This window comes from Hesperophylax consimilis, chromosome 25, assembly GCF_061612785.1.
Source record: "Hesperophylax consimilis isolate HC1 chromosome 25, BYU_Hcon_1.0, whole genome shotgun sequence".
NCBI lineage: Eukaryota > Metazoa > Arthropoda > Insecta > Trichoptera > Limnephilidae > Hesperophylax > Hesperophylax consimilis.
The window spans coordinates 4,588,116-4,604,975 of record NC_142860.1 but is presented as its reverse complement, the minus strand read 5'-3'; the positions used below and the strand labels follow the sequence as shown (position 1 = coordinate 4,604,975).

The 16,860-nt window shown below is 33.9% G+C and overlaps 2 protein-coding genes across 4 annotated transcripts in view; both read left to right on the top strand.

The window, feature by feature from the left end:
* tws (protein phosphatase 2 regulatory subunit tws) overlaps positions 1 to 8,039 on the top strand; it is a 35,014-nt gene extending 26,975 nt beyond the window's left edge. For both annotated transcript variants that reach the window (XM_089646864.1, XM_089646863.1), the window contains exon 8: positions 678 to 8,039. In XM_089646864.1, coding sequence (XP_089502990.1) covers positions 678 to 1,046 — 369 coding nt within the window. In that variant the 3' untranslated portion in view covers positions 1,047 to 8,039. The remainder of the gene's footprint in view (positions 1 to 677) is intronic.
* A 1,356-nt stretch (positions 8,040 to 9,395) lies between these two features.
* Positions 9,396 to 16,286, top strand: LOC149411453 (pyridoxal phosphate homeostasis protein). 2 transcript variants are annotated; one of them, XM_089646747.1, is made up of 5 exons: positions 9,396 to 9,596; positions 9,747 to 9,863; positions 13,162 to 13,519; positions 13,880 to 14,121; positions 15,737 to 16,286. In XM_089646747.1, the coding sequence occupies exons 2-5, from the start codon at positions 9,777 to 9,779 to the stop codon at positions 15,809 to 15,811; spliced, it is 762 nt and encodes a 253-aa protein (XP_089502873.1). In that variant the 5' UTR covers positions 9,396 to 9,596; positions 9,747 to 9,776; the 3' UTR covers positions 15,812 to 16,286. The 2 variants fall into 2 exon arrangements, with proteins under 2 accessions (XP_089502873.1, XP_089502872.1); XM_089646746.1 differs by having other exon boundaries at positions 9,704 to 9,863.
* The last annotated feature ends 574 nt before the right edge of the window (positions 16,287 to 16,860 follow it).

The window sequence follows — 16,860 nt, the reverse complement described above, 5'->3', positions numbered from 1 at the left end:
AATTATATTCATCGTATTGTCTCTATCCGTCTGTTTCGGACATGACCCAACCTCCAGTTAGTGAAATTTCATCTGCGTAATATTAGGCCATAGAACTATAGTGCCATCTCGTTGATGGAAGGCGAATATAGGGACGGAGTTTAGGTCAGCGGGCTTATTGACCGAACATATGTACATACAATACTTCATTTTTGTGAAAACACTATGAAACAATACATGATAATTACTTCAATGGTGAAAGCCAGAGATGAAAGATTTTGGGGGGTCATTGACCTGATGGGTCAGCCGCGCTTGGATATGATCTAAGATTTTCGCAGTCTAAAGTATTACATATTGGTGTTTTTGCACAAAAACGGCGCTATACAAGTCATCCAAGTATTATTATTATTGTGATTTATTTTTGGGTATTATGCCGTATTGCGCTTCCTCCTTTAGCCAACTGAGGGCGCAACACGGAATCGCTTCTACATCCATATACACACACTTCACCACAATCTACACTTCTGCCCTGATGATGCCCATTGCAATGATGCCCGAAACGTTAGCTAAAGCAAGAGGGAATGCAGCACGGCATAATAACTCAAAAATAAATTATTTCTATTGAACAATCCCAGATCTATGCGTCTCGTTGCATATTTTGAGATTTTATCAACTTATGTTTTATTGTTATATTTCAGGTCCACGAATATCTGCGCGCGAACCTGTGCTCCCTCTACGAGAACGACTGCATCTTTGACAAATTCGAGTGCTGCTGGAACGGCTCCGATACGGCGGTCATGACGGGCTCCTACAACAACTTCTTCCGGGTGTTTGACCGCGCCACCAAGAAGGAGGTGACCCTCGAAGCGTCCCGCGAGGTCGCCAAGCCCAAAACGGTGCTGCGACCGCGCAAGGTCAGCACCGCCTCCAAGCGCAAGAAGGACGAGATCAGCGTCGACTGTCTCGACTACAACAAGAAGATCCTGCACACCGCCTGGCATCCCACGGAGAACATCATCGCCGTAGCCGCCACAAATAACTTGTTCCTCTTCCAAGATAAGTTTTAGCGGTTTGCCGAGCTTGCGTTGATTAAGATTACGACGGTGGTGATGGTGACGGATCCCTGCGCATCGTCAGCGGCATGACCGCTCCCCGACTCCTCCAGTATATACGTTAATTTAAATGAATATGGTCGTCATTTTCTTTGTTCATTCCTTCGTGTAGTGATAAATTATTCATCTTTTTTTTTCTTCTAGGGTTAAAATGTTCACCTGTTTTCCGTATTTATATTTTGTCGTCAAATAAGTTTTCGTTCTTTCATTATTTTAAAAAATATATATTTTGTTGTTTATGATACATTGTTTCGAGACTCGTTTAAATTATCCATTATTCGCTTCATCTAGTTATGTTTAATTTAGTACCCTTAAAAATAAATCATTTGTTTAGCGTGTTGTTTAATTTTACGACAAATTTTGTGTTTCCATTTATCCGTGATGATGAATAATAATTATTATAATAATATTCCTAGCAACTTATCGTGTAATTTAATTTTAAGTTAGTAACCTTTAACTACAACGAATGGCGCAGCAAAGAAAATGACTACCTCGATAACTTTAATTTGTATTAAGAGAATAATAGAATTGTTAATAATTAATATTTGTTTGCTACTGTTTGAAGATGGTGGAAGCAATAACTGACGCCATGTCATAACGTTTGCACAGTGATCTGATTGGATAACTTGCTTTATTTGGGAATGTGCGGAAAATAACAGGGGGATCCTAAAATTATGTAAACTTTACTGATTTGCACACTATGTTTTGTGCATTGGAAATGGTATTGTGATGTAAGCCTTACTGATTTATCTTGTGGGGCGGCGATGTAAAGTTTACCAATTTGCACACAATGTTTTGTGGAGCGGCAGTGTAAATGGTATTGTGATGTTAACCTTACTGATTTGTCTTGCGGGATGGCGGCGATGCAAAGTTTACCGATTTGCACACAATGTTTTGTGGAACGCCCATGTAAGAGGTAATGTGATGTAAACCGTACTGATTTGCACACAATGTTCTGTGGAATGCCCGTGTAAGAGGTAATGCGATGTAAACCGTACTGATTTGCACACAATGTTTTGTGGAACGCCCGTGTTAGAAGTAATGTGATGTAAACCGTACTGATTTGCACACAATGTTTGTGGAACGCTCATGTAAGACGTAAAGTGATGTAAACTATACTGATTTGCACACAATGCCTCGTGGGACGACTGCGTAAGAGGTGATTCTTGCACACAATGTCTTGTGGGACAGCGATGTAAAGTTTACCGATTTGCACGCAATGTTTTGTGGAACGGCGGTGTAAGAAGCAGAAGCGGTGGTTGCTCGATACGTGAGGGACAATTGGTTGTTCTTAAGACGTGGACTGTTTACTAGTGATAATAAAGACAATTTGGTATGGAGGAATGGCTGGTTGTATGAATGATTTTTGCAGCATCCCGTTTCCATTGTGTTCTATTTGTTTTTTTTTTTTTTTTATTACATTTTTATTATGCTTTGGCACATTGTTTTTTACACCAAACGATTTAATAGTCGAGCTAGAAATTTCCTTGTCTTTCGTTGCATTATTATCGAGGATCTTATCAAACAAACTCTATTTACTATTCTTTTCTTACATGGTGCTAAAAACTTGGCTTTTCTTCGACCCGGCCGTTGTAACCGTCAGTACAATAAAAAGCTTGGCTTGTCTTCGACCTGGCCGTTGTACATTTATTGCAAATAGAAAATTGGCCAGCCTGCCGCATACCGAAACACGCTCTGTTTATACAAGCTAGAAGTTAAACTAACAAGAATTCTTCCCTAAATAAGTCACCAAACTTAATATGTCGACCGAATAGATAACGTTGTTTGATTTTTGGGTTTTTCACAAGACCATCTGACTCCTTCACCACAGACAGGCACATTGAAATCGATTATCTGTTCAAGAAATGATTTCAATGTTTACTCAATTTTTCCGGAAACAAGAACAAATCTGTTTTGGACACACGTACATCCTCATAGCACGCTTCTATCGGTTTATCGAGTCGTTCATGAACGGGCCACACAATTGTGTTAGCTCACAGCTCAATTGAACGGTTACTCTTTTTCATCAGGAGATATTTGAGAAAAATACCACCTTAAAAATTATCTAAGTATTAATTTTTATTGTATACTTAGAGACGTTCACGACAGGCCGTTATCTGGACTTTCACATATACATACTTACGCCTTGTAACTATGTAGCATCTTCTTTTTCTCATATTACGTGGCAGCATACCGGTACCAAGAATCGTACGCTGGGAAACTGTATTCTCATTGCTCATACGGTCTGAGCTTACGTTTCCCGTTCATTTGAGTTTGTACCGTGACTCCCGCTCGTAATAAAAATGAATCATGACCCATCACTACTCTCCAATGTACTGTAATTTTTTTATACCGCCTAAGAGCCGCACAGCGTGGAGCCAACAGTACTATGTCATCTTCAAATTGAGAAAATGTGAAAATAGGATTTTGTTTGGCAAGATTTTTTCGCTTTACGTTAAATTCTGTATCTCGAAAGGATTTATGTAACATCTACTGTTTATATTATTTAAAATTATCTGAGGGTTGCACTTTGTCGGAATGTTTATAGAGAGGAATAATTTTGTCAACTTTTTTAGTTCAATTTTAATTAATCTTATGTTAGAACATGGCATACTTAGCTTTTGTTGAGATTGTGATAAATAAGGCCATTCTGTATTTACTTATATGTAGCAATACTGACTTGAAGTCCCCGTGTAAGATAGTAGTGTTGCGTAACAAAAAAAAAATCTACTTATTCGTGTGAGAAATAAATTTTAAAAAATCATTACTCCTCTGACCACATTAAATTATGATTTAAAAAATATTTTAATTTTGTGTCAAAATTTTTGTTAATTATTATTAAAATATATTTTTTAGTTTATAATTAATTCCCTTTTATGAAATTCACAAACAAATAATAAAAATTATAGAATCATGTGATTTTGGAAATTATTTCAAAAAGTTACCGAATTTTCTAAATTGAAACTTAAAATTAGTGATTGTCTTTTTTTTTTATCACGTTAAATCCGTCTTTACCTATCAGTTTCTTAATGTATATGAAAATAGGTTTAAATACACATATTTCGCAAACGTGCATTGCATCACACACTTTTTTACAACATTTTACAATAATAATAATAAAATGTACATTAGTTTTGCGGAAAAAAATAATGTAGTTGCAAAAACAAAAAAAAAGTGCAAAAAATATTATGGTGTATGAGCTAAATCGCAACTTATTATTTTGAATCTAAATTCATTTTTCTGGATTTCTGAACATATTTTTTGTTTTTATCAAATAGGTTTATTTGATAAAAACAAAATTTATAAAAACAAAATTTATATTTATAGGTCAGATAAGATGCGCTGTTTTATTGTTTAAAAATTTTTGAAAAAAAAATCTTAACTAAAAATTCGAATAAAAGATTCAAAAGTTATCACTCAATATTATCTGTTGTACATATGTATTAGCGACAAAATATGTTATAAATTTTTCATTCTTTAAGTTTTGTGTCCTGTTTCATTTGATAATTCAATCTTACACAGAAATGGTCTACCAAAACAGAAACAATGTCCATTAAACTTATTATTTTGATTTACCAGAGAACATTTTGACCACAGATATAAAGTTTGTTGAGACAAGAGATATACATAATATGAAAATATAATGGGCGTGGCCTATTTCACGATATCGCTCGCCATAATTATAATTGTATAATTTGTGCAATTTTGTGAAAATTCACCTCAAGGGCTCCATACAATCACATATAGCTGTCACAGAGCAATATAATATACAATATTTGGGCGGCATACTTGTAATACCAGACGCGTTATCATTCGGGGTATTTCGACAGCGTTCCGGCGCCCATTAAATGCCGACACCACGTGATGATACGTCGGCTATATATCTCTCTTAATTTGTATTGTTTTAAAATTCAAAGGTGGTTGCTTCATTCCTTTCCAATAATTCGTCGTTTGGCTCGTGCTTCGGTTTGTAAATGTATATGTTGCAGTAGATATAATAAACTAAGATTATCTACTATTTATATTAAAATAGAATCGAATCTTAATGTGCGTGCATTTTTAAAAAAATAACTTTTTTTCCGTTAAAAACAATGCACGACCTTTAAATATTATAATAATACTGATCAAGAGAGAGGTAAATAGCTGACGTATCATCACGAGGTGTCAGGCATTGAAGGAACACTGCCGAAATATCCAATGATTGCTGTCCGATTATCATTGCCGATGATTTTCAGCCGAGTGATTGTTGTAATTTATCTTGCCCCCTCCATAGGGTCTGAACATATAATCTGTATTGTACACGCCCACTCATATTTATGTATTATATTCCTCGAGGATAACTACCTTAATAGACAGTTCATTATTCACGTTATTTTGCTCTCAATAGTGTAAAAGTATATTGATACACAGGAGATTAAACAGACAAATTGTTTAATTAAACATTTATGAGAAATTGTCAAAATGATCAATTATTATTATTTTTTTTAATTTTACTCAACTCTTTTTGTAGCCTTTTCTTTATTAGTAATTTCATCACAAATAATAGTTGAATAACTTCTACCCAAGAAATTGTACTTACGATTGGCTCTGAATTGAATAAATACCTTTTTATAAGATGTAAAATAATGTACAAATAAAGATACTGAATGCCTATGTAAGAGAAATAATGTAACTTAAGTAACTATTGATAACTTGGAAATTCACTTTGACGAATTAAAAGATATTTTTAAACACATTTTGTTTTATTGAAGAAGTAGCCATTCGAAAACCCAAATTAAAAAAAAAAGAAAAAAATTAAATTATCCACACATTTTCAAGTTATTATTGATAGCATGGGCAGCAGGAACGTTTTGTGCTGTGCCGTAACAATTAATTTTACATAATTTCTTTTATCGACAATCTTATGTTGAATGTTTTGTATTTAATTTATTTCTAAGTAGCGTGATTATTTTCTTTCAAACTCAAATAAGATCACATTAAGGGGGGAGTCTTCGTAAGCAAATGCTGTATTCTAAGCTCACTGATAATATTTATAAAATCAACCTAAATAAATGATTTTAAAAAAAAATTCAAAATTATGCAAAAAAAAAAATTGTAGATCTTAAGGTATGTTGTAAATATTACGTAATATGAAAAATTAATAAGGAATCAGCATTTGTGCAAGGAAGATATACAGGGTGTCTGGGGATAAAGTGCACAAATTTCGGGAGGTGATTCTACATGACAGTACAAGTAAAAAAGATAAATAACTTTTTTCAACATTTTAAGGTAGTTTTCAGGTACAAAATTTGAATTGTTTGTATGGGGATAAAAATATTTTTTGTATGGAATAAAAAAAAAGTTATTATCTTTTTTACGTGTACTATAATTTAGAATCACTTGGCGAAGTTTGTGCACTTTATCCCCCGGACGCCCTGTTAACCTTTATTGTTTTTCTTGACATAATATGTAGATGATTGTACCTCGAAAGCTATTCACGGATTTGCCTAATAAGATAAATGGGTGTTTCACAGAAGTTCAAATTCAACATTGTCATCAAAAGGCCAATCGGCGCCATTTTGTTTTTTTACATTTGAAAGGTACATCTATCAAATTGCAATCAGATGACACGCTTAACAACATGACAGTGGTGCTTTTATTCCGATCACAATTTTTTTTTAAAGTTGAAACATTCCTAGAAACAGTGTTTAAACGGGACCTTCCAAAAGAAAAAAAAAAATCAAAATGGCGTCCACACGATAATATTTCATTTGAATTTGCGTGAAAACATCCAAACTTAATATTTACAGAATAAGTCAAATAAATTAGTAAAATCTGATAAATTTTGTAAAAGACACGGCTCACTTGATGATGTAAATAAATGAACATAATATTATTACAAAAAGTTAGTCATAAGAATTTAAGCACTTTTTCCAATTCCCAGTACATACATAAAGATATGTGTTGATTCTCAAAGAGATGAAAGTAACGTCTTGAATGGTTTTCCATCTAATTGCTGTTATGTCCTGTCACTAATAAGTATATTAATCAATTAAAAATAAAATCAAATTGATCAATGACCAATGTCAATTTAATACATTTTTGCTTTCAAACAAACGGTTGCTGTTACGTCGATTCCTCAATTCATTACAGCATTTAGTCAAATTGCGAAGAGCTGTCAAGCATATCGTTCGTGTTATGCTTGTCAGCTGTTTACAATTTGATCAAAAGCTAAAACGGGTTAAAAAAAAGCGTTTAACGTGAACGAAAGGAAAAATTCTGAAAGGTACTCTGATCATTGATTTGAATTGTTTTGAAACATAACCTTATTGTGAAAAATTGATTATAAGACACGTTAAAATGGAAATTAGATAATGGAGAATCATTAGTTTGTCGGCTTTTCTTTTTGATACATTTTTGAAGTTAGCGGGATATTTTGCAAATCACAGCCAAAATACGAATGTAGGAGGGAGATAATTATAGGTTATGTCACAAATTGATTGGCTTAACGGCTTGATTCCCACGCGGTCACTTGATAGTTGAGCTACTGTGTAGCTTATAAACGCAACGGTGAAAATATTGAGCCAGCGAATGTCGTCTTCTGTTAATTTTGTCAAATTGTTTTTTTTTTTTTTACGATCATCGCATCATTCGAAATAAATTGTAATCATTTTGTATTTTAATATCCAATTTGTATTTAATAAAAGATAGGCTCCAGTGTTTAAACAAGCTTTAATGTTCTAGCTGTGACTTAAGGTTAAGTTGTCGTCACAGAATATTATGTTAGCGAGCGAGTTTGTTGTTTGTTTGTTTTCGTTGAATTCCGGCGTGCGCCATTTTATGTGGATATTGAAGTAGCGCTCGATTCGGTCTCGGAAATGGATGTCCTATCTGAAGGAAGACATGTCATTTATATGCTTTTTCAAATCATTTTCTTAACGAGATTTAAATAAAGTTAATGTTGAAGAATTAATGTGTTTTATTTATGCAAATTTTATGGGAATAATTTATGACCTGCTCCCAACTGTCCAGAGACAATCAGATGAGTATGGCATCCCTAATTGAGGTATGTTGTGAAGCTGTAGGGAGTGGGGAAGGGAAGGAGTTGAGAAAGAGGTAGGTTGGGAAATACCTGGATATTCAGATCTGGTCTTGTAAGTTTTTAGATTCTCACGGCCAAAAGCATTTTTGTTGTTTGTTTTTGGGGTGTTATGCCGTGTTGCGCTAACTCCTTCTTTAGCCGACGTTTCGGACAGCGTTGACAGCATCCGAAGATGTGGACATCTTCGGATCTACCGGATCTGCCCTGATGATGGACACTGCAACGCTGTCCGAAACGTCGGCTAAAGAAGGAGTTAGCGCAACACGGCATAACACCCCAAAAACAAACAACAAAAAAGATCTGGTCTTGCTTGGTTTGGCGAGGTTGTCAGCGTGGTCGACTCAAGTCCCTAGGAAGGAAGATACAATCTGCAGTCAAACAAAAAAAAAACTTTTTTTTTTAAGTTTTAAAATATATTTATTATAGTAAAAAAACTGCTTTTTTTAATGTGAATTATTGCGATACTGAAAGTTTTCACTGCTCTTTTACGTTACCTGACTATTCAGATCTGGTCATCAAATCCAGCCCGTCCTGGTGGGAAGAGGGCTCAGATGCCTGAGAAGACACTTTGTGTAACCAGGAGACGAGGAGACACTTGAAATCATCACTTGGAATTTTATATATTATGTGTTATCACTGATCTTGCAATTGGTGTCAGCTGATGATTACAGTCGTGAATCTCTCGATATTAACTTACTGGAGGAACTAGTATGAATATTAACAGGACACTGTCATCTCAGGAGATATACGCAGCTGTTTGGGAGTGGAAAACAACAATAGATAAAGTGAAGAGGATGAAGGCATATCTTTGTGGTAATGTCCTGTATTGATGGGAAGACGGCTCAGATACTTACGGAGTCATGCTGAGGAACCAGGAGACATAACTGACCCAGCAGACCTTTTTATCCTTTATGATATGCATAATACCTTGTCTTATAAACATTAGTTTATCAGTAAAAAAAAAAAAAAAATTTGGTAATTATTCAGAATCGCTGGTCATGTGAATAAAATCTATAGGTAACCTAATAATATGTATATAAAAAACGTAAACTAAATGGTATTTTTTATTTATCTTGGCGATTTTTGAAAATACAAATTATTAGAAAATGATTTTATTTTCTAACAATAATTTTCATGCTATACCATTACAGATTTCTGTTTGATCATAATACAATGTTAAGTTTGTTAATCACAGACTTGAAACATGAAATATCTGTCTTTCTTTAACACATCAAGTGTGCAGTACGGAAGACAGGACCAAATATATTTTCTTACTTTCATATCAGCAGCTGTCAGCTGTCACCATTCACTCCGATGACATTTGATTCTTATTTTCGCGGTGTTTTACGCCGCGAAGTCAGATTTCCGCTTCAATCGTTATCACATAAAATACAACAGTATCTCAAAGTGAATGTGCTTCAAAGGTATTTAAACTATTTGTTTATTCAAATTTTCTAATCTTTACTGTATTATGGTTTTGATAACGAGACGGCGTGCTATATGAAACTTCAAACTGTGATTTAATTTGCAGAACTGTTTTGTAATAGATTGACATAACATTGTTTTGTCGTCAGGGTTATCTTGAATTGAAAATATACCCCGATATGACAGAAGCAGAAGACATCGACATGTTTGGAAATGTATCAATGGTTAGGAGACAACTAGAAGCAGCTGTCTTGCGAAGGAAAGAGGTAAAGATTATTAAAAATACATATTTATTTGTTTTCACATTTTCTGCAACACATAATATCTTCTTTACCGTGATTTTTTTTATCCATTCGTAGTACTCGAATATGGGCTTATAATTATTATTTTTGAATCAACCATTCAGATGGTTTGGGCATGTAGAGCGAATGAGCGAAGAAAGGAGTGTAAGGAGAATATACGATGCAAATGTGAATTGTAGCAGAAGTCGGGGACGCCTGAGGAAGACATGGCATGACCAAGTGAATCAGATACTTGAGTCGGGCCATGTCAAGAGTCAGAATAATAGAAGAGTATGTATGAGACGATGTATGAATGTGAATGAGGCAAGGAGTGTGTGCCAAGACCGAGTTGTTTGGCGGTCCGTCCTCTCTGCCTACCCCTGCGGGGAAACGGCGTGATGGTTAGTTAGTTAGTTGGTTAACCATTCTTAACATACAAATCTCTATATTTTACTCCATTGTTTCAAATTTAAAATATACTATGTATGTATTTCATTTGTATAGATTGAACTTATTCCTTTTACATAATCTCTCTTTCTTATATGTAAAAATTTATAGTGTTTTAACCAATGACATTACAATATATATAGAAGCGCAGTAGAAATCTCAAAGTGACGAAAAAGGTATGTCAATTGTAGTGCTTTCGATTTCGTTTTAGTAATAAACTGTCACACGTTGCAAGGTTGTGTGTTACCTCTAAGTATCTCTCTCGTTTGTGATGAGAATATGTTTTAATTAATCGACAAACACTAATAAAATGGCAAAGAATAACATTTCATTTGTAAATACACCCATTTTATTTTATTATTAACCATTATTATAAATAATTCTACTTTTCCTGTCCAAAAATTTTGTGCGTCGTTTTAAAAAATGCAAAGATAACTAGAGTACGGGTCTGGGAGCGCAACTGTTAAATTACAAAGTCACTGTTGTCGCTAAGTAAACTTCATTGTTTAAAATAGTCTAATCACTCTGTTTATTTAATATGCTTGCGGTAAAATAACACACAAATCAGTAGTAACGAGTATCGACAACAATTGCAGCCATTTGCAAACTCCGTTTGCTCTATTATAGTCCGGCACTGGAAATCCATCAGATTTTTATTTTATATATTAATGATTTGATCAATGTTGTAAAATACTCTGAAATAGAATTATTTGCTGATTATGCTAAGCTATACAAGCCAATAAAAAGTCTAAACGATTGTGTCAATTTACAATATGATTTAAACAATATATCCACCTATTGCCAACAAAATCAACTATATCTAAATGTTTCAAAATGTCATAAAAATAGAGAAATAAAAATAAAATATTATTTAATTATTCTTTAAACAACAACAATATTGCAACAGTCTCAGATATTCGCAATCTTGGAATAACCCTTGATAGTAAACTACAATATAACCTTGATATACATCAAATCACAAATAAAGCTGCTAAAATGTTAGGCTTCATCACAAGAAACACAAAACTTTTTAATAGCATCGATATCATTAAGCAATTCTACTTTGCCTACGTACGGAGTCATATGGAGTTTGCATCAATTGTTTGGTCTACATTAAATACAAGAGGTCCATAAAAGAATATTTCTGTGATAGTTTGTGAATAACGTTATGTCTCTATTGTTTATATTTCTATTATGATTTGATTTATATCTACAACCTCTCTCCATGGCTATAAATGTATTGATAAATGTTTTTTTTTTTCTAAATTTATCGTTTTATGTAATCTTTATTTTGTATAAATTTTGATTTCGTAGTCCTTTCTTAGAAATTTATATTACTTATTCCTTATTGTGCTGTCTCAGTAGAGGTAGTCAAAAGGAGGAAATCCGTAATTGGTTTTATTTTGTCTAAATAATACTTATGTACAAACTGAAATAAATGTAAACTGTCGATTTCCCAAAAATTAATAAATAAATTAAAATCATCAATTTTGTGAGACCATAGCAAATGTAGATGTATTCAGAGATGTGCAAAATGGGTACCCAAAACCATTTGAAATGCAAAATGGAAATGGGTCAAAACTTTTCCATTTGAAAATGCAAAATGCAAAATGGTTTTTAGAAAAGCATTTAAAATGCAAAATGCAAAATACCTATTTTCAAAATGCATTGAAAATGCAAAATGGTTTCTCAGGTCAAACAATCAAATTAATTATGGAATTTTTAAACAATTTCGTCATTTAATAATGGACATCAATGTAGAACAAACATAATACATGATGGTAAATCCAAAAACACGATCCATGTATCTTTTATCAGTAGATTTTTCAATGTGGATGAGTGTTTCAGGCTAATAATTATTGCTTATAAAATAATTGTTACCCTCTGTGCTATGCATAAAAAATCTTGTCTTAAACATTAGTTTACTAAAAAAATAATAATTAGTATTTTTTGTAATGGTATCACTCAATTGCCAGGGCTCCTACCAGGGAGCAACTTGACAAATGTAAATTATCTCTCATAGCGAGGCTGAGGAACGACTGATATTTGGGGCTTATGAAAAAAATATGAGTGGAGATAGTAGGAAGAATGTTGCAAAAAAGCATTTAAAATGGAAAATGCATTGAGAAAAGCATTTAAAATGCAAAATGGTTTTTAGAAAAGCATTTAAAATGCAAAATGGAAAATACCTATTTTGCATTTTGCATTTCCATTTGAAATGGATTTATTTGAAATAAAGCACATCTCTGGATGTATTGTAACGTCATTGGTTTTAACTAGGTACACACTTAATTTGGGAGGAATAATTTTAATTCAATTTGTATGGGTACGGCTGCCCTGGAAACAATTTATTGGATAACCAACACCTTTGCCACAGGTCACCCCAAGTGGTTAGCAAGGTTTCTTGACTTAGCTGGGGTGGCCAGGTTCATGGAGGCGAGGTTCTGGCGGCAAAGGCGTCTTTTCACCAACTACGTGGCGGGCCTAATTGGGAGAGGCCTGTAGAGGGAGACCCTTTGGCCTCTCTAGCCGGACTCTCTCCACCCATTGTTTTGCACCATAATTGGAGGGATGGATTCTTATGTATGTCACTCCTGGACACATTGACCCCCAAATTCTTGCCCACCCTTCATACCTTTTTCCTTCCCAGAACTTCCTCTTCTTCCTTTCATCACAGCATCCACAAAGATGACTTTAAAATATTTTTCTTGAGTTAATGTAAAAAAAACTCCAGTTCAGAATGCAATTTCATTGTTGATAATTCATTATTACTGCTTTTTAACAGCATTATCTCTTGCATAGCATTATATTTGATTCATGGTTTGATTATTTTCAGATATACCCGAAAATCACGCCGCGTCTAGTTTGCGTATCGAAAACAAAACCCGTCAGCCTTATCATACAAGCATACGATGTAGGCCAAAGACACTTTGGGGAAAACTACGCCAACGAACTCAACGAAAAAGCAAATGACGCACAAATACTGGAGAAATGCAAGGACATCAAATGGCACTTTATCGGACATCTACAAACTAACAAATTGAACAAAGTCATCAGCTGTCCGGGATTGTCTATGATCGAAACGGTGCACTCAAAAAAACTAGCAGATACGTTGAATAAGCAATGGTTGGTGTACGCTAAGAATGAGGATAAATTGAAGGTTATGATACAAGTTAACACAAGCGGAGAAGATGGTATGTTTTAATTTCTATGACAAAACAGAACATGGAAGAATACCTAACGTAACGTATTATCGTATCATGTTCTGTTTTATCTGTTTTACTTTTATTAATATTTAGCTTGAAGTAATTTACAGTTTGTCACATTTGATATCTTTACAACTCAATGATCGGCGCCATGTGTGTGTTGCTTCCACTGTAGCACACACTTCTTCACGTTTTTTATGTATCCTGTCATCTGGAATTCTTTCCCCCACATGTCTAGCTATCTTACAATGATTTTAAGCTCAATCAGATCATAAAGTTCATCGAATGTAATTCTGTATGATCCATTTTCTAACGTACCTCCAAAATTATTGTTTTGTTTATTTTCAGTAAAGAACGGAGTTGAACCATCGGATGTGTCGGAGCTTGCGATTCACATTAGAGAGAAATGCCCCAATCTTTTACTGAAAGGACTGATGACCATCGGACAGTACGGCTTTGACTGCAGCCAGGGAATAAATCCTGACTTTGTGAGTCTCGGAAAATGCCGAGAGATTGTTTGTGCCCAATTAAACCTGAATTTAGCAGATTTAGAGTTATCAATGGGCATGTCAACTGATTTTGAACATGCAGTAAGTATTGGTTTATGTTAAAAATAAGAATTGATTCATTATTTCAAACCCTTCAATAAGTGGTAGATTCTCTAAGTATTGCTCTGGTAAAAGACAACAGTTCAGATTTGAAACGTTGCCGTGTTTGGTGAGCAGTTGTGAATAGCCATGTAACCAATACTTACCAACCTTCTTCAGCTCCGTCTCCTTCCGACCCCATTCCCTTCAGCCTCATAACGTACCCTGATTGGGGATGCCATAGTCCCAATAGCTCCGGATAGTTGGGAGCACTTTGGAATCATTCAAATCACTTACGTAAGGATTTATTACTTTAGATCAAAAAAGTCATTCCACACGAAAGATGTAAAGATAAAAAAATGAGGAAGATTCGTCCAATTTTTTTAATCATTTTAAGTACTCTCTCAGTAATCCGACGATAATCTCGATTATCTGACAACTACCATAATCCGCTGTTATTTTTACTAATTGAAAGCACAAAATCAAGCTCTATAATTCGCCGGTATTCGTAAGTCAAATTCAGAAAAACAGTAAATTCACTAGTCTGCTGCGTGCCTAGACTCGACTGCCAAGTTTTGTACACCAACGCGACGCAATTGGATTGGGTTAGTTTACTCTTACACACTGAGATGCTATACCGCCGTCTAGCTCGCTATCATTGACCATTTTAATAGTCACCAAGGTTCATTATTGCTTTAAGTATTATTTTCGCTTAATCCTCGGTGTATTCTAGCCACTCATGTGTAGTTTCATTCTGCCATGTTTTTGTTGAAATAAGTTTACAAAATGAAGTCTGAAACATGACACCAAAACTAAACCAAAAACTGTAATATTTACGAAAAATCAATAGAGGATATTTTTTTTTGTGGAATACCTGTTTTAATTTTTAGCATATTTTGATTGTGTCTGCCGCATTCACTAATTTAACACTTGCTCGGTTTTTAGGGTAATGGATTTTTGTGATTTTATTTAGTGATGATGATTGATACTGAGAGAGTATGGTACTTATGCTTGAGACTTTTACGAAGAGATTGGTACACAATATTGCCTTTCCCGCCATTAACCTCTTAGGCCTCTGGCATATTCTGTCAGATTGTCAGATTATTTCCACTTTGCAATAAAATTCAAATAAATGGAATATTTCTGAATGTATCCCAAAACTAAAAACTGATTTTGAAAGGGGATGAAATAATGTTTCAGACGTTATTGTTAGAAACTAGCATATCATTTTTGAATGCAAACTTTAAAAAGTTTTAAAAATTACTCACCTTACGTTTCTTCTAACTAAAATTACTGCCAATGCAAAAAAAAAATGTACACATATTTTACTAGACAAGCAATATAAACATTAACGCCACCTCACTTTTTGTCATGTCATGTAAAAATATTGTACACATAATTTTTCAAATTGCAGTCAGAAACTATGGTTTCATAGTGGTTTACATTTTATTTTTTCTGTGGCTTTTAGATTTGAACATAAAGTGTGGTGATTTCTCTTTCTAACATATAGATCGTGTTTTTCACCATGATATGATTGGGAGACGCAACGATTTCTATCCACCCTTCCTGCATTGAAAAGTGTGAGACTACTTTGACTAATAATGATTTCTGTTTACAGATCGAATTGGGATCCACCAATATTCGTGTGGGAACAACTATATTTGGAGCACGCCAAAAGAAAGAAGCTGTTTAGTTTTTTAAATTTATACTCATGTAATGTGGTTCATGAAACATAAATAATGTTGTATTTGAAATATATATCTTTGTATACATAAACTACTTTATTTGAGTTTAACCTCTTGTTCGAGTAAAAACGTAAAAAAATAAATTTAAAAAACACAGTAGGCATTCAAGCCAATTCAAGCAATTGAGTTTAAGAATGAGTTTGCGAGTTTCGTCTACGGTTAGGTTTTCAGGAAGACATTTTAGGCAAATTTGTAACTGTAATCGGAGCAACCATTTTCTTAGTTTTGTGATCAGTCTACAAGGAGCACATAAAACGAAGGGTAAAATTTTGTCCAACTTCTTTTTATATTATTTTTTTTTTGCTTTGTATCTTTTAGCCTCCCCGCTACCAGGAACACATACAATGATAAAGAAAATATCTTTAAAAATGGGAAATTACAACATTGTGTGATAACAAACAACCTTGATTGCAAGGACAAATTCTTCTTCACCTTACTAACCGGTCAATGATATCAGGAGCATATCAAAGCAAATGGATGAAAAAATAATTATCATGTTTTGTTTCTGTTGAAAATCAACTTTAAAATTTGAGGAATTGTTCAAATTCTGTGAAACAACCCTGTAGCATCCCCGTAGATGACATTGGCTTGAGGGAAAATATTTTCCACAGGATCTAAGGTGGAGTTAACGTAAAAAAATAAATTTAAAAAAAACGGCAGGCATTCAAGCGAAGAATAATCATTTTGCGAATTTCGTCTATGGTAGTTTTTTGGGAATAGACAATTTTAGAGACATTTTAGGCAAATTTGTTGTTTTTCGGTGCAACCATTTTCTTAGTTTTGTGATCACTCTATCTACAAGGAGCACATAAAATGAAGGATAAAATTTTGTCAAACTTCTTTTCATATTCTTTTTTTTACTTTGAATCTGTTAGCCTCTCCGCTACCAGGAACACATACAATGATAAAGAAATATCTTTAAAAATGGGAAATTACAACATTGTGTTGATAACAAACAACCTTGATTACAAGGACAGAACTGTACTTCACCTTACTA